At 35.9% G+C, this 17,513-nt stretch overlaps 4 protein-coding genes across 4 annotated transcripts; all 4 read left to right on the top strand.

Moving 5' to 3' along the window:
- The first annotated feature begins 983 nt into the window (after positions 1-983).
- On the top strand, positions 984-4,335 carry LOC112004008 (uncharacterized). The gene is made up of 7 exons (XM_024036241.2): positions 984-1,288; positions 1,550-1,616; positions 1,712-1,758; positions 2,104-2,191; positions 3,157-3,290; positions 3,379-3,477; positions 3,856-4,335. Exons 1-7 carry the CDS (start codon positions 1,058-1,060, stop codon positions 3,934-3,936), a joined length of 747 nt encoding a protein of 248 aa, XP_023892009.1. The 5' UTR covers positions 984-1,057; the 3' UTR covers positions 3,937-4,335.
- A 715-nt stretch (positions 4,336-5,050) lies between these two features.
- Positions 5,051-8,270, top strand: LOC112004007 (pentatricopeptide repeat-containing protein At4g04370). Its single transcript, XM_024036240.2, has one exon. The coding sequence runs from the start codon at positions 5,380-5,382 to the stop codon at positions 7,633-7,635; it is 2,256 nt and encodes a 751-aa protein (XP_023892008.2). The 5' UTR covers positions 5,051-5,379; the 3' UTR covers positions 7,636-8,270.
- Positions 8,271-9,747: 1,477 nt separating this feature from the next.
- Positions 9,748-12,039, top strand: LOC136069608 (uncharacterized). The gene is made up of 3 exons (XM_065778315.1): positions 9,748-9,913; positions 10,738-10,761; positions 11,544-12,039. Exons 1-3 carry the CDS (start codon positions 9,748-9,750, stop codon positions 11,987-11,989), a joined length of 636 nt encoding a protein of 211 aa, XP_065634387.1. The 3' UTR covers positions 11,990-12,039.
- Positions 12,040-14,818: 2,779 nt separating this feature from the next.
- On the top strand, positions 14,819-17,198 carry LOC112013118 (peroxidase 29). Its single transcript, XM_065778057.1, has 2 exons — positions 14,819-15,031; positions 17,052-17,198. The coding sequence occupies exons 1-2, from the start codon at positions 14,819-14,821 to the stop codon at positions 17,196-17,198; spliced, it is 360 nt and encodes a 119-aa protein (XP_065634129.1).
- The last annotated feature ends 315 nt before the right edge of the window (positions 17,199-17,513 follow it).

Here is a 17,513-nt window from a genome sequence, read left to right as displayed (position 1 = left end):
TCACTAGCCCTATCAAAAAGACATAATTATGCCTGAACCCCTATTTATGACGCATGCAAGGCTAGGCATTTATGACAACTCTACTACCCGTCAATCATCCCAACGACTCATGGAGTAGGGGGCAGCTGATAAGGAAAATTTTGGACCTACCCTAGAAAGGGACAACTAAGATTTGAAAGGGAAGAACGCTTCTCAAGAGGGACGACCGACCCCAACAGAGGGACGACCAGTCCTAAGGGGACAATCAAACGATCAGTCCTAACAAAGGACAACCCTTTAAAGGATCATCAGGCCAGACGATCCCTAGTGTCCAAACGACCTGTCACCTAGGGTTTCACCACATATATGTGGGGCCCATCCACACATCTTTACATGGAAATTACTTGCATACCATAACCAAAGACCCTATCACACAATCAGATCTCTTATATATGGAAAGGTGATCCAAGTGTCTTGGGGCCCTTCTCTCTACAAGGAAATTCCCCCATATCAAGGGATTCGGATCAGCACTCTACCACTATATAAACCACAAACCTTACCCTTCTTGAGGTACATGAATTCTTCGTAGCTCTTACACTCTTGAGTTCTTAGAGATTCTTCTACTAACTTAACCTTCAAATGGTCTTTGGTCGGTACCCCATCGATGCCCTTTGATTGGTTCTTCTCTTTTGTCCTTCAGGTACCTTCATGACACGTGTGTGGACGATCAACTCACTAACGATTTTTGCGCATCATCAATATATGTCAAATTTTTTGTTCAAATCAAATTGTAATTACTATAAAGATTAATAAACTTATTTTTATGCATAATTTAAGATTACAAAAATTTAAAATGTAAATATCACTTCATGATAATCATGACATAGTTATTAAATTTTTATCTTCTTAAAATTTTTCAGACATGAAGATGATTGGAAAAAACAATCTAATTAATTTGTTAAAATTGACCTTCAAACAGTGAAAATACATGAGAAAAGTTTAACATATATTCTTTTTATTCCACCTCCCGTTCCATTTCTCCTTTTTAGTTCTAATTCTGAGCAGAGTGAGTTCTGGCATGGCCACCACCTCGGCCGCCATGGACGGCGTGGCAGCAGCAGCTTTCCAGTCCGTAATCCAACGTGTCCAGCAAGCCGCCGAGCGGTCCGGCCGCCGTGGGCCCCAACAGGTTCGAGTCGTGGCTGTCAGCAAGACCAAACCTGTCTCTCTCATCCGCCAAGTCTATGATGTCGGACACCGTTGTTTCGGCGAAAACTACGTTCAAGAGCTAATCGATAAAGCTCCTCAGGTTTCTTTTCTTTTCTTTTCTCTCTCTCTCTCTCTTATTATTTACAATTTCTGTTATGTGAATGGGAATGAATGAATTAATCTCTTAGTTTTGTACCACCAATGAATTAGTCTCTTATTTTTTATACTTTTTTTTTTTTTTTTTTGGTTTCTTTAAAGGTCCCAAATGGTGAAAATTGTGAATTGCTTCTATTTTTTTGGGTTTTTTTGTGGTGGGTTTTGTTGAAAGTTATTAATTTTGGTAATTGTTGGGTGATTTCAGCTTCCAGAAGATATAGAGTGGCATTTCATTGGAAATTTGCAGAGCAATAAGGCTAAGGCTCTTTTGGGTATGCTTCTCTTTCTGAATAAATGATATCGTTTTGGTTGAGGAGAGTAAGTAGAACTTAATTGTTAATTAAGTCATGGTTTAATATTTGTGCAGCTGGTGTCCCAAACCTTGCAATGGTAGAGAGTGTAGATGATGAGAAGGTAATTACTTTTTTTGTTTTTTGTATTTTTGATGGCTTTCTGAGTTTCTCAGCTGAAGCATACACAAGATGACACCATTTTTCTATAGAATGAAAAGGTAAAAAGTGAACCAAGAATGAAAAATTTTTAGAAAACACACACACACACACATACTTCGAAGTTGGTTTGGATAGGATAGAATGGCAAAAAAGAATACACGAGGCTGACTCTGATTTGTCCGTTGAGAATCCATAGCCAAGCCCAACATATTGGGATAATGGGATTAAGGCTTTGTTGTTGGTGGTGTTGTATACTTAAAAGTTGGTTGGTTTCTTTTTGATTTTCTACGCTTTATGTGTTTTGCAGATTGCAAATCAACTTGATCGTGTGGTTGCAAGCATTGGGAGAAAGCCTTTGAAGGTCTTGGTCCAAGTAAATACCAGTGGAGAAGAATGTAAGTTGATTATGTTTGCTGATTTTGTTAAATTACTTATATTTTCCTTTCTTTCTTTCTTTTTAAATTTGTTATCTATAGTGCATGATAAATTTACCTGTTTCTCACGGATTTGACTAGTCTGACTTAAATTCCAAAATTTGACCTTTTATGGCTGCTTGAACAGTAGAATGGCATGCTATAACAATTAATTTGGTTATGCCATACAACATTTTGTTTTTGAAAATCATAGTATCAATCAGCATTTGGATTAATTTCTAGGTTTGTGATTCCTTGTTTATATTTTTAATTGTTAACCTGGTTGAGTAGTAGTGGTCTGTAATCTGCTTAGTAATATTATCTATTGAAAATGAGCTATGGTTTTATTTTTTCCCATATTTTTTTCATGTGAAGTTTTAGTACCTGTTTTATCCATAGGTGTGCCTCATTTGTCTTTTAGCATTTGTGATTTGGTGATGAAGGTTAATACATCCATTCTCTCCTTGAGGCATCTTGTTTTAAGCATTCAATTATCACACAAACTCTTGTGTATCTATATGCAGCCCCCCAACCCCTGGGGGAATTGTGGGTTATTTTATTCTATATGACTTTATGAAGTTTCTCGTACAGAGAATTTCAATTCGCAACTGAAATTCTTTCATTTGCTTTCCCATGAAACCTCAGAGTTGAAGTGTTCAATGGTTTCTCTTGAAAACTTCATTTTCACACAACCTCTTTGTTCCATTAAATCAGTAACCATTATATGGATGTGAATTACTTAGAAATTTAACCAACTAACAATCTTAGCCACCCTTGCCTAATTTTGGTGGGAGATATGTTTGAGAGTCATGGTGGTTTATTGTCTGCACTAGATTCTGAACTCCTCTGGAATGATATTGTTTTTCAAACAATGTGAATCATCACTCATCAATGCCAGGCTTTTATAGAATAATCCCAGTCATTCATTTTGTGTCATTTTGTTGCAGCAAAATTTGGGGTTGAGCCCTCTGGGTGTGTGGAACTTGCAAAGCATGTTAGTTTGGGCTGCCCAAACCTTGAGTTCTGTGGCCTAATGACAATTGGTATGCTGGATTATTCTTCAACCCCAGAAAACTTTAAGGTGACAATCTCCACATTATGCATGGTTCTATGATCGAAGTGTTTTTCCTTGTGCTTCCTGACTTTCTAAAACCTGTCTGTTGTTTTAGGCATTATCAAACTGCAGAACTGAGGTTTGCAAAGCACTAGGAATTCCAGAAGAGCAATGTGAGCTGTCAATGGGCATGTCTGCAGACTTTGAGCAAGCGGTAAAGACACTTCTGCTTCTGTTCTTCATAAGACTATATTTCATACTGATTTCTGGTTTTTATGTTTTGATGTTCATTAATTTTCTCTTGTTAGGCTGGGAATTTAGTGTGTCAAGGAATTGAATTGAGCTATTTATAGAGAATTGGACTAAGAAAGCATAAACTTTAAACAATTACACTCCTGCTACCATGTTTACTTGCTGCTTCAATTTTTTCTGCAAGTCAAATGGTTCTAAAACTATGTTGATACATGGAAATGAACATTTTAACTTGAAATTGTATCATTATGTGGAGTAGCTTTGTGTGTCTATTCTTATCCATATACACTGTAATACCGGAGGAAAAGACTTATGGCTTGAAAACTTGATTGTTTTGCAGATTGAAATGGGTAGTACAAACGTGAGAATTGGATCAACAATATTTGGAGCAAGGGAATATCCAAAAAAGCAATCAAATTAGCTGTTCAAACCCAAAAATTTGTGGAATTATGTGCATTAGGCCATAGAATTGTGGGCTTATTCTTGTAACCTTTTTACACATTAATATTGGTTTGGTGTATTAAGAATTCTACGGTATTTGCTGGTTGGATTTGTGATTCTTACTCGAATGGATCAATTCAACCGGAATAAATACTCCTTACGAGCATGTGCGTGCTGTTCAATAAATATTGACAGTGCAACTGTAACAGTGAAATTTATGAGTGCTGTTCAATAAACATTGAGAGAGCAATTGTAACGCCAGTGCCAAAGCTCGAGGCTGAAGCCAAAGCCAGAGATGGTTGATGCTCATTTCTCCAGCTTCTTTTGTCTTTTTCAATAAATCAGTATTTATTCAGAAAAAAGGGGTTTATTTCTTTCATCATTTTTTGCCATTGAAACAGATTGTGATCAGAGAATAAGTTCAATGATTCTTGAGAAAACCTTGAAATGAACAAGACAGAACTTGTGAAAAGTAATCACATAGGAGCCTAATTTTAAGAATTTTTATGGGGCCTCAACCCTCAAGTAACACCAATAAGTCCAACTTTTGTAACAATACCAACGCCACAACCAACATTACCATGAATCACTCTGACAGAATCAAATTATTTGCAATTGATTACCTTCTATTCTGACCAAATAACAAAAAGGACTGTCTAAAAATTGCAAGCCATTAGGATTTAGGACATCTCGGATGTTTTGAAACCCAATAGGAATCTGTCCAATAGGCACCACTAGGCAATCCCTATTTTCTTGTTAAGGTATTGAGAAAAGTGGATTTGGATTGGATGCAACTAGTAGGTATTGCACCAACACCAATTACCCCATCCTCAAATAAATTTTTTACAATTTTCACTCTTTTACCTTTTTTTTTTTTTTTTATTCAATAGTTGAGATTGAAAGTTATCACATTCTTAGTCATAAAATATTTTTACTTTTTTACTTTATTTATTCAATGATTAAGATTGAAAGTTACTTTTTTTCAACTCTCAATCTCAACTATTAAAGCTGATTCCTTTTTTGTCATCCCATGTCACTGCACAAGAAAGACATGGGAATGTAAAAAAGGAAAGAAAAATAGACTTTCTCTCGCTTTTGGCGCAACGGGCCGGCACCTCCGAATAATGAGTAGGTAGTTTTATCCTTTTTATTCTTCTCTTCGTAATGAACTGATGGGGGAGGCGGAGCAATAAGCCGAATTACTATATAAATAAGAGTTGTAAACTATAGGACTTTTGCTCGAGTAGGAATATTTTGGTTTTTCTCGTTCCAAAACCTCAACTAGGGAAAAGTCACAAATTAGTGAATTACCCCATCGGAGCTGAAACCAAATTTCTATGTTTCACGTGTCTTTCTGCTTCCCCATGCATTCAATAGTTTCAAGTCAACTTTCTTCCATTCTTCATGCCTTCTAACATGAGTTATGAACATGCTAAAACCCTCTTCCCTAAACCCCTTAAAACAGCTACCACCATTTCAACCCACCACTACCAAGTCATTCAACGCTATCATCAACCAACTCTCATCCCAAGGCGCCCACCATGAAGTTTTACTCACCTATTCCTCTATGCTCAACACAAATACTCCTCCAGATGCCTTTACCTTCCCTAGTCTCCTCAAAGCCTGTACCTCTCTGGAACTGTCTTCACATGGCCTCTCGTTCCATCAACTTGTCATTGTTAATGGGTATTCCTCTGATTCTTATATTGCGTCTTCTTTGATCAACTTCTATGCAAAATTCAGGTGCGTGAGTAGTGCTCAGAAAGTATTTGACATAATGCCTGATAGAAATGTTGTTCCTTGGACTGCAATTATCGGATGTTATTCACGCCTGGGTGATGCTAATATGGTGTTTTCTGTGTATAATGAGATGAGGCGCCAAGGAATTCGGCCCAGTTCGGTTACATTGTTAAGCATGCTCTCTGGAGCTCCAGAGCTTAACCATGTGCAGTGCTTGCATGGTTGTACAGTTTTGTATGGTTTTGAGTCAGATATAGCATTGGCTAATTCTATATTGAATGTATATGGTAAATGCAGAAGCATTGAGGATGCTAAAGACCTTTTTAAATTTATGGATCATAGGGACATGATTTCATGGAATTCTTTGATATCGGGCTATGCCCAGATTGGGGATATTAATGAAATTTTGCAGCTTTTAGATAGAATGAGAATTGAAGGTATGGAGCCCGACCAGCAGACATATGGATCTTTGGTGTCTGTGACTGCAACGCAAAGCAATCTTAAATGGGGGAAGTTGGTGCATGGGAAGGTTCTAAAAGCTGGATTTTACTTGGATGCACATGTTGAAACATCACTTATAGCTATGTATTTGAAATGTGGGAACATTGACAATGCATTTCGGATATTTGAACAAACCACAGATAAAGATGTAGTGTTGTGGACTGCAATGATCTCAGGGCTTGTGCAAAATGATTGTGCAGATGAGGCACTTACAGTTTTCTTTGAAATGTTAAAATCAAGAGTGAAGCCATCTACTGCCACAATAGCTAGTGCTCTTGCAGCTTGTGCACAACAGGATTCTTATGATCTGGGGACCTCAATTCATGGTTACATATTAAGGCAAGGAATGACATTAGATATCCCTGCTCAAAACTCTCTTGTTAATATGTATTCTAAGTGCAGTCATTTGGATCAAAGTTGTGCTGTTTTTGATAGGATGGCCAAAAGAGATTTGGTTTCTTGGAATGCAATAGTTGCTGGGCATGCTCAAAATGGCCATATATTTAAAGCCTTGTCCCTCTTCAATGAAATGAGGACAACCCTTCAAAGACCTGATTCAATAACTGTTGTCTCCCTTCTCCAAGGTTGCGCTTCCACTGGGGCACTCAATCAGGGGAAGTGGATCCACAACTTTGTAATTAGAAGTTGCCTTAGACCATGCATCTTGGTCGACACAGCTTTGGTTGATATGTATTCTAAATGTGGTGACTTAGATACTGCCCAGAAGTGTTTTGATGGGATGGCACAACATGATCTGGTTTCTTGGAGCATAATAATTTCAGGATATGGTTGTCATGGTAAAGGGGAGACTGCTTTGAGGATGTATTCAGAGTTTCTACGCACTGGAATTGAACCAAACCATGTCATTTTCCTGTCAGTTCTCTCCACCTGTAGTCATAATGGGCTTGTCCAACATGGCTTGAGTATATTCCAGTCTATGACAGAAGACTTTGGTATTGCACCAAACCTTGAACATCGTGCATGCATCGTTGATCTACTCAGTCGTGCTGGGAGGGTACAGGAAGCATATAACTTCTACAGGAGGATGTTTCAAGAACCCACAATTGATGTGTTAGGCATACTGCTTGATGCTTGTCGGGTCAATGGCAATGATGAACTTGGTGATGTAATTGCCAGAGATATTCTCATGTTGAGGCCTGCAAATGCAGGAAATTATGTGCAATTGGCACACAGCTATGCTTCAATGAATAGATGGGATGGAGTGGGTGAGGTGTGGACCCAAATGAGGTCTCTTGGCTTGAAGAAACTCCCTGGATGGAGTTTCATTGAACTTCATGGGGCCATTACAACCTTTTTTTCAGATCACAATTCACATCCTCAATCTGAAGATATGGTGTCAGTATTGAAAACTTTGAGCTGGGAAATGAGGAAAATGGACATTAACAATAAGACCAGCCAAGTGCATTGTATATCCTAAAATGTTGGTAAGAGGCATTCAGGCAGTGGGTTTCTTAAAAGAAAACTCCCCTCAGCCAATGTGTTTGGGATGCCTGTTTTGTTAATGGACATGGAACCTGGAATTCCAATTTTTACTGAAACTTGTCTGCACAATAATTGCAGACTTCAATTGTTTGTGCTCATAGGAGTGTTGTACAATTACATGGGACTGTTACAGTGTTCATTATATTCTTATAGATGACAGTTCTACAAAAAAGAAATTCAAGCTAAGCTGCTCAACCATTGGGTACATGGAAATACAAAATCATCTTAACAGGATCACGCAGGAATGGATGCCATGATATGCCCACCACGTTCCTCCCTATTTATGTAACTTAGCCAAATACTTTCATTCTTTCTTTTCTTTTTCTTTCTTTTTTTTTTCTTTTTTTAATAGAGTCGCCAAATACTTTCTATTCTCTGGTTTTTTTTTTCTTTTTTCTTTTTTTTAATAATAAAAGTTAAAAATCTTTCAATTCTTTGTATGGACCATTGATCAAGATGTTCTTTCAAGGATTTTTCTTTTAACTAGTAATAGAACTATTCATGTTACAACTAATAATAGAACTGATCAAGGTATATTTACACGGTTATTGTATTTATACGTCTTTAGCCGGACTTATGTGGGTGATTTTGGAGTTTAAATCTGTAAAATTGAGCTATTTTTCTATTTTGTATTGTCTGATTCAAATGCTCTTAGAAAATTTATTTTTTCTTTACAAGCATTTTAAAATCTCAAAAGAATTAGTTGCTTCGAATAAGCACAACACCCTCAAAATTTACCCCTTGTGACAATTTATTTTAATTTTTTAATTTCAAAACCAGACTTTATAAGTCATGACAATCTAATCTCAAAGAGCAAGCTTTTCTACCGTTGTCTATTCCTCCAATGGATATTTTACATATGCTTAATGTAGATGTTGTTGGCAATGTTTGTTGACTTTGTTATTATATTCTCATTAAAGGTTTAGTTCAATTAATATTGTCTCCCTTTTAAATATCTGAAATATACCACTGTGCGCCAAAAGCACGACAATCATTCTACAAATTAAGTGCTTATAGAGTGTGGGGTAATAGTTGGGATTCAAATCTCTAGAATAACTAATATATATATATATATACACCATTTCTTAATAAAATTTTTAGGACTAGTTTCATTTTAAATCCTATTTCAAATTAAATATTATATTTTAAAAATATTAAATTAGACTCTAAAATTTAAGGCGAACCTATCAATTTACATTCCAATTACATTCCAAATCAAAGAACATGATTTTTATTTAAATTATATAATTAAAAATTGTGGATTTTTTTAATTATTACTATTAAATATATAATTTAATTCAAAACTAGTGAAATTATAAAGAAATATTATGTCTACAATATTTTCACAAACTTTTATAATAAAAAAAAAACATAAGTGTCAGTTTGTTATTGGTTAAAAGTAATTTTAGGTTAGAACCAATAACAATTTTCTACTTATAATTTGTTTTGACAGTGTTATAAAAATACTGTAAACGTAACATTTATCTAAATTTTAAGATTAAATTTGTAACTGTTTAACCTAGTCCTAAAAAATAGGATTTACAATAAGAAGCCAAAAAAAAAAAACCGACCTTGTTTTTGTTTCGTAGTTAAGTTTAATATTAAACTGTATCCTATCAAAAAAATATATATATATATTAAACTGTAAAAAAATCCTTTGATTTCTTCCCAAAAAGAGTTGTAAATCGAACCCTTCATCATCAATAGTTATCCATTAAGGTTTAAGGATATCCATACCTCAAAGTTCCAACTGAACATGCGGTGCTTTCCTTTAATCTTAAACAAAAGTTCTCTAAACTTTCTTATCACTCACTCACTCACTCACTCATTTCCTCATCAACATTCTCCTTCTCTCCTCTTCACTTCACTTCACAGAAATACTATTCATTTTGTGTGTGAGTGTGTGTTTTTTTTTTAATTATAGAGAGAGATGTCAGAGTCAGAGTCAGTTAATATGAATTATTTTTACTATTTTAATTATTATTATTATTATTATAATTATAATAATTGGTTCCAAGGTCGAAATGAAAGATGGTTGAAGATTGGGATGGGCCTCTGTGGTCTGTGTTTAGTGGGCTACATAGTGGGCCCACCTTTGTATTACCACCTCTCTGAATCACTCTCCACCACCGCCGCCGCCGTGTCTACCGCCCCCGTCTGCCGTCCTTGTTTCTGTGATTGCTCTTCTCAACCTCTTCTCTCTCTCCACGAAGGTTACTTCTTTTATTTCCTTTCTTTTATTTTTTTTAATAACTAACTTTATAACCAACTGCCTTTCAAGCATTTATTGTATCTGAGATTTTGTGGGCCTATTGACATGGTTGTCGATTTTCATTTTGGGACCCAATTTAAAAAAGTGGTGGTCCTCTCTATGGGCATGAATCCGCATGACGTTAAAAATAAATAATAAAAATGAAATGTTTTTATATACTCCGTATTTCTTTTAATATTTTGTGTTCAAAATTAAGTTAAATTACGTTTGTCAAAATTTTTAAGGATATAATTATAAGTTTTATGGAGAAAATTTATGGATAGTTAATTCTAATTTTATATTTAATTTGTGGAATACCAATGAGATCAAGCTCAAATGGAAATAGAGGGGGAGCTTGTAGGTTTAAAATATCAAAATTTCAAAAATCAGTTTGTTGTGTATGTAACTTAACCGGGCAATGATAGTTTACTTGATGTGGGAGAGTATGAGGTTCTACTATGTGGTGCAATTCTCAAAAAAAATTTATTTATTAAGGCTTTCAACTAAACAAAGTTAGGTTTATATCAAGTATTAGTTCATTGAATTAATCAATGAAGTAAATGCATATATTAATTATTTTATAGTTTTGCATTAATTATTTTTATTTATATTAACAGAATTTATATAATTTTATTTGGAATTTACTAAACTTATTCGTACTTATTTAGTGTAAATGATGGATATTTGACTGAGACATTAATTATGAAATTTCTCGTCCTCTAAACAAACTCCGCTAGTTAAAGTGCATGCTTACTAATGTCCTGTATATGTCTGGTTTTTCTACAGGATGGAGCAACAAGACCCTTACAAGTAAGTGTTTTTTTCTTTTCTTTTTTTTTTTCTTTTTGGCCAATGTATATCTATAAATGGTTTTGAGGTATAATTGACTAAACTAGGACTTAAGATAGGACTGATAACTTTATTGTAAAATATTTATGTTGTCATCAATAACTTAGGATCTTGAAGTTAAAGCATATGTTAATGATTTTTTATCATTTATTATGGTTAAATCTGTTGCTGTTAGACTATTTTACGATATAACTTTGGAGCAAGCACAAGGCCTCAAGCTCTGAAACATCCTAGAGAGATGATAATGAAGCCAGCCGACAACTAAATCACTTTTGATTAGTAGCATGAGAGAGTTTGCTTGCTGTTTGGTTTCTTATTAAAGTATTATATATATATATATATTTGCATTATACAGTTAAACATAAGAATGGTCTGATTCATAGGCAAAATTTATCTAGTTACTCCACTTTCTGCCTATGTTAACATGGTCAGCATTAGTGAAAGTTTCAATAATGCCTTAGCATTCATGGCCTAAAAACATTATTCTGCATAGTCACGTAGCATTCATGCGCAACAATAATGTTCTGCATACAATGAATATGCATGATCATGGTAAAAAAAAGAGTTAAAATTGTTGCTACTTCATATCTGAAATCTCATTTTGTTTTAGATTGGCACTTGACACCTTTGTTTTAGTAAATGATACTGCAATTAAGCTTATTGAGCAGATTAAAATTTGTTGTACAGCATATTATTCCTTGAATTGTGGCATTATCACAATCTTGAATTGATATTTCCTTTAGATTGTATGAAGCATGAGCCTGGGAAGAGTGAAGAAATGGATACGTATCTGTTGTCAGAGGAACTGAAGCTTAGGGAAGCTGAAGCTCAAGAAAACCAGCGGCGTGTTGATAGGACCCTTTTAGAGGCTAAGAAAAGGTCTTCCCAATATCAAAAGGAGGCAGACAAGTGCAATATGGGAATGGAGACCTGTGAGGGGACAAGGGAGAAGGCTGAAGCAACACTGGCTGCACAGAAGAAAATCACTGCAATGTGGGAACTCAGGGCTCGTAAACAAGGATGGACAGAAGCTCCCATTAAGCTCCCTCAAGAATCTCCCTCTAACCTCCATCAAGAACCTCCCATTAAGCTCCTTCAAAAACCTCCCCCTAACCTCCGTCAAAAACCTCCCATTAAGCTCCGTCAAGAACCCCCATTAAGCTATGTGGTCATGATTAAAAGATATTAGCCTGGTATATATGGAATTTAATCCACTAGGAATCTGTCTTAATCCTATCCATGGCCATCAATTTAATCATTCTTTTATTAGTTTATTGAGTTATAGCTTATTGGTTGCTTCTAATTTAAGCACAAAATCATTTCTGCTGTTCTTGGTTGTTTGAGGCAGTTTGCTTCAAATAGGAGCTCATTAGAATTTGATGTTTGATTCAGGTTTTTTTTTTTTTTTAATCGTTTATTATCATCCATTCTCTTCCCTGATCTGCTAATTAGATCTCTCAAGTAAATTGTGCCTCAAATATGTAGTTATTGCAAAAGAAATGCCTCATTGCTTTGTATGTCTATGTTCCAATTATTACCGTCTTTGATCATACCACATTACCACCTCTCATTGTACATAGCGTACCTATAGCAGCCGAGGAAATCAGTAACAGCAAGCCATCTTCCTACATTTCGTAGGGTAGGACCATTTTGTTGAAACTCCACATACTTGTGGCAAAATTGTCTAAGTCACAAGCATCTATTTTAAGTTTTTAACTACATAAGCTACTAAACTGTCAAAGCCATTTTATTACCAGTTTTACTGGGCAAGAAATAATTTTAGACCACATATATACCTGTAGCACTTTCTCCAAATTACAGCAAACTTAAATTGCTACCAGCTTGTAGAAAACGAAAGGTAGTTGCATGTCTCCAAGACAGGACCATCAAGTTCACAACTTGACATGCAGCAAAATTGTGAAAATTACATGCATCTTTTTAGACAATACATTCCATTGGATAGTGATTGCACCATCATGAGGCTTGTTTTGACAGTGCATTTAACATCAACTGAACCGAATCTCAGTGACGCTATATAATATAGCAGCACTCTGATGTGAAATATTGGCTTATGCCGACAGGTTTATTTGCTGAAAAAACATACTTCATTGAAAACAAATAGATCAAGACAGCAATTAATGGGTCATAGAACTATCAAACTTACAAAAATCAGTCCATTATGAGTACAAACATTTGCGTTCTGACTGACAAAAGATACCATCCCACCAAATAAAACAAAGTCAAAAAACAATTTTGATATCTTCTGCAATGGATTAACTGGACCAGTCTCTTTAAAAAATAACATACCTATAACTTCATTTTTTTTGCTGTTAAAATTGCTAAATAGGCTGCTTTCCCCTCTGCCCATAACACAACAGCAGGGCCTGAGCCCTCTTTTCCGTGACAAGTTAAGTTAATTAAAGGGATAATTACAGTAAATTATATAAGGTATGGCTTGTTTTTACTTTACTTACATATGGTTTAAAACTTTACACTTTAATCACCTAAACTTCAATCCGTTACTCATTCATTATCCACCTCTTATAAAATTAAGGGTAAAAATATATTTTATCTTTCACTTTCATGTCACTCTCCTCTAAAAACAAAAAATAACAAAGAAAACTCAAACAGACAAGATCAAAGAGGGGAGTTTTGTATCTTGGGTTCAAGAACACACTTCCTCTGGGTATAAACAGTCTTGAGGCAATTAATCCGAATGAAATTTTCATATTCGCATAAATCCTAAAAAGCATTTACAAAAATCCTACGGATCTACTTTAATTTCACAAAAATCCTTTCAGTCTCTCAGATCTCAAACCAAAACCAAAGCAAACCCCTCTTCAAAACCCAGACCCACCACACCTAGCAACACAAACACAGACCCACTACACCCACAGCAAAGAAAATAAGATAGCAGGGAGAGAGAGAGAGAGAGGCGGATCGAAGGGTCGGCCACGGAGGTCCGATGGAGGAGCTCGCCGCTGAGGAGGAGCTCGGGTTCGATGGCACCGTCTGAGCCAATGCAGTCGCTGGAGATGTATTGGTGAACGAACAAGCAGGTAAAGGACTCGACCCACATAGCCCTTGATTCCCAGAAAAGCTTCCTTGACCAAACTTTTTCACCAACCCATCAGGTACATTTCCATAGAATTCATTGTTGGTCAAGTTCAGTTCTTTGAGGTTAACAAGAGAGACAGAGAGATCAGGAATCGAACCCGAAAGCACGTTGTTCTGTAACCGTAGCGTGAGGAGCCGAGTCAAAATTCGACAACTGCTTCGGAATCGAGCCACGTATGTTGTTATCGGAGAGATCGAGACGGGGGAGTCGATTCAGCGAATCTATCTGTGTTGGGATATCTCCAGAGAGGAGAGGAGTTTAAGGTTGGTGCAGTTGGTGCACTTACCGTTTTCCCACTCACCAACTGCACCAACCACAAACCAGTTGGTGCAGGTACCGTTTTGCCACCCACCTCAACTTTAATTCGTTGTCCATCCGATACTCACCTTTGACTTTTTCCTTAAAAAACAACTTTTACAACCAAAACATAACACGAATTAAAAAGTCTATCCGATACCCACTTTTGACTTTTTCGCTAAAAAATAACTTTTACAATCAAAACATAACACTAATTAAAAAGTTAAAATTTAAAGTTTAAGTGGACAAAATGTAAAATTTTAAATCACAAACAGAGTAAAAACGGACCATATCATAAGTAAATTTATTATAATTATCCCATAATTAAATGATGGGTAAAACATTATAATATTATTTTTGTGTTATGGTCCTTCATTTTGGTCTACATGCTTTGAACATAACGAAAAAAGTGATGAAGTACAACTGTCAATTAAGAGGAAGAATAAGCAGAAGAAGCCACTGGTTTCCACAATATGCTTTTTAAACTGTCACTAATCAATGCAAAGCCAAGCCAAGAGCTCATATAAAAGAAAGTCTTTTAGTCCTTGAGAGACATACTCTGCCACCATACAAATCCACTATTCATTCTTGTGTGTTAAGAAAATGGGAAGCTGTTCTCCATTATTTGGGTTAGCAGTAGTGCTTATAGGGATCCCATTTGGTATAAATGAAGCAAAACTGGCTTATGACTACTACAAGTATTCATGTCCAAACTTAGAAACCATAGTGAAGAGGGAGATGCTAAGCATTTTCTTGACTGATGCTACTGCACCAGCGGGCTTTCTCCGGCTAATGTTCCATGACTGCCAAGTCCAGGTGAGGTTACACTTCCATTTGCTCTTCTTTTTTTTCTCCTTTTACTAGTTTTTTTTTTATTTTTTTTTTTTTTTAATCGTTTATTATCATCCATTCTCTTCCCTGATCTGCTAATTAGATCTCTCAAGTAAATTGTGCCTCAAATATGTAGTTATTGCAAAAGAAATGCCTCATTGCTTTGTATGTCTATGTTCCAATTATTACCGTCTTTGATCATACCACATTACCACCTCTCATTGTACATAGCATACCTATAGCAGCCGAGGAAATCAGTAACAGCAAGCCATCTTCCTACATTTCGTAGGGTAGGACCGTTGTGTTGAAACTCCACGTATTTGTGGCAAAATTGTCTAAGTCACAAGCATCTATTTTAAGTTTTTAACTACATAAGCTACTAAACTGTCAAAGCCATTTTATTACCAGTTTTACTGGGCAAGAAATAATTTTAGACCACATATATACCTGTAGCACTTTCTCCAAATTACAGCAACCTTAAATTGCTACCAGCTTGTAGAAAACGAAAGGTAGTTGCATGTCTCCAAGACAGGACCATCAAGTTCACAACTTGACATGCAGCAAAATTGTGAAAATTACATGCATCTTTTTAGACAATACATTCTATTGGATAGTGATTGCACCATCATGAGGCTTGTTTTGACAGTGCATTTAACATCAACTGAACCAAATCTCAGTGACGCTATATAATATAGCAGCACTCTGATGTGAAATATTGGCTTATGCCGACAGGTTTATTTGCTGAAAAAACATACTTCATTGAAAACAAATAGATCAAGACAGTAATTAATGGGTCATAGAACTATCAAACTTACAAAAATCAGTCCATTATGAGTACAAACATTTGCGTTCTGACTGACAAAAGATACCATCCCACCAAATAAAACAAAGTCAAAAAACAATTTTGATATCTTCTGCAATGGATTAACTGGACCAGTCTCTTTAAAAAATAACATACCTATAACTTCATTTTTTTTTTGCTGTTAAAATTGCTAAATAGGCTGCTTTCCCCTCTGCCCATAACACAACAGCAGGGCCTGAGCCCTCTTTTCCGTGACAAGTTAAGTTAATTAAAGGGATAATTACAATAAACCATATAAGGTATAGCTTGTTTTTACTTTCCTTACTTGTAGTTTAAAACTTTACACTTTAGCTACCTGAACTTTAATTCTTTATTCATCCATTATCCACCTCTTATAAAAGAGTAAAAATATATTTTATCTTCACTTTCATGTCTCCTCTAAAAACAAAAAATAACAAAGAAAACTCAAACAGACAAGATCAAAGAGGGGGGTTTTGTATCTTGGGTTCAAGAACACACTTCCTCTTGGTATAAACAGTCTTGAGCCAATCAATCCAAATAAAATTTTCATATTCGCACAAATCCTAAAAAACATTTACAAAAATCCTACGGATCTATTTTAATTTCACAAAAATCCTTTCAGTCTCTCAGATCTCAAACCAAAACCAAAGCAAACCCCTCTTCAAAACCCAGACCCACCACACCTAGCAACACAAACACAGACCCACTACACTCACAGCAAAGAAAATAAGATAGCAGGGAGAGAGAGAGAGAGGCGGATCGAAGGGTCGGCCACGGAGGTCCGATGGAGGAGCTCGCCGCTGAGGAGGAGCTCGGGTTCGATGGCACCGTCTGAGCCAATGCAGTCGCTGGAGATGTATTGGTGAACGAACAAGCAGGTAAAGGACTCGACCCACATAGCCCTTCATTCCCAGAAAAGCTGCCTTGACCAAACTTTTTCACCAACCCATCAGGTACATTTCCATAGAATTCATTGTTGGTCAAGTTCAGTTCTTTGAGGTTAACAAGAGAGACAGAGAGATCAGGAATCGAACCCGAAAGCACGTTGTTCTGTAACCGTAGCGTGAGGAGCCGAGTCAAAATTCGACAACTGCTTCGGAATCGAGCCACGTATGTTGTTATCGGAGAGATCGAGACGGAGGAGTCGATTCAGCGAATCTATCTGTGTTGGGATATCTCCAGAGAGGAGAGGAGTTTGAGGTTGGTGCAGTTGGTGCACTTACCGTTTTCCCACTCACCAACTGCACCAACCTCAAACCAGTTGGTGCAGGTACCGTTTTGCCACCCACCTCAACTTTAATTCGTTGTCCATCCGATACTCACCTTTGACTTTTCCGTTAAAAAACAACTTTTACGACCAAAATATAAACGAATTCAAAAGTCTATCCGATACATACCTTTAACTTTTCTGTTAACAAACAACTTTTACAATCAAAACATAACACGAAGAGAAATGATATGTCTATAACATTTTTATAATATTTTTACAATAAATTTTAAGTGGCAGGTTGTTACTGGTTGTTATTGTTGGGATAAAAAAGTAATATTAGTATTAGTTTCAAATTTGAACCAATAATAACTAACCACCTGTGATTTGTTGTAAAAATGTTGTAAAATTGTTGTAACCAATAATATTAAAAAGTT

This window comes from Quercus suber, unplaced genomic scaffold, assembly GCF_002906115.3.
Source record: "Quercus suber isolate HL8 unplaced genomic scaffold, Cork oak 2.0 scaffold_10, whole genome shotgun sequence".
Lineage (NCBI taxonomy): Eukaryota > Viridiplantae > Streptophyta > Magnoliopsida > Fagales > Fagaceae > Quercus > Quercus suber.
The sequence above is the reverse complement of the archived record's forward strand: the minus strand, read 5'-3'. Positions and strand labels throughout refer to the sequence as shown.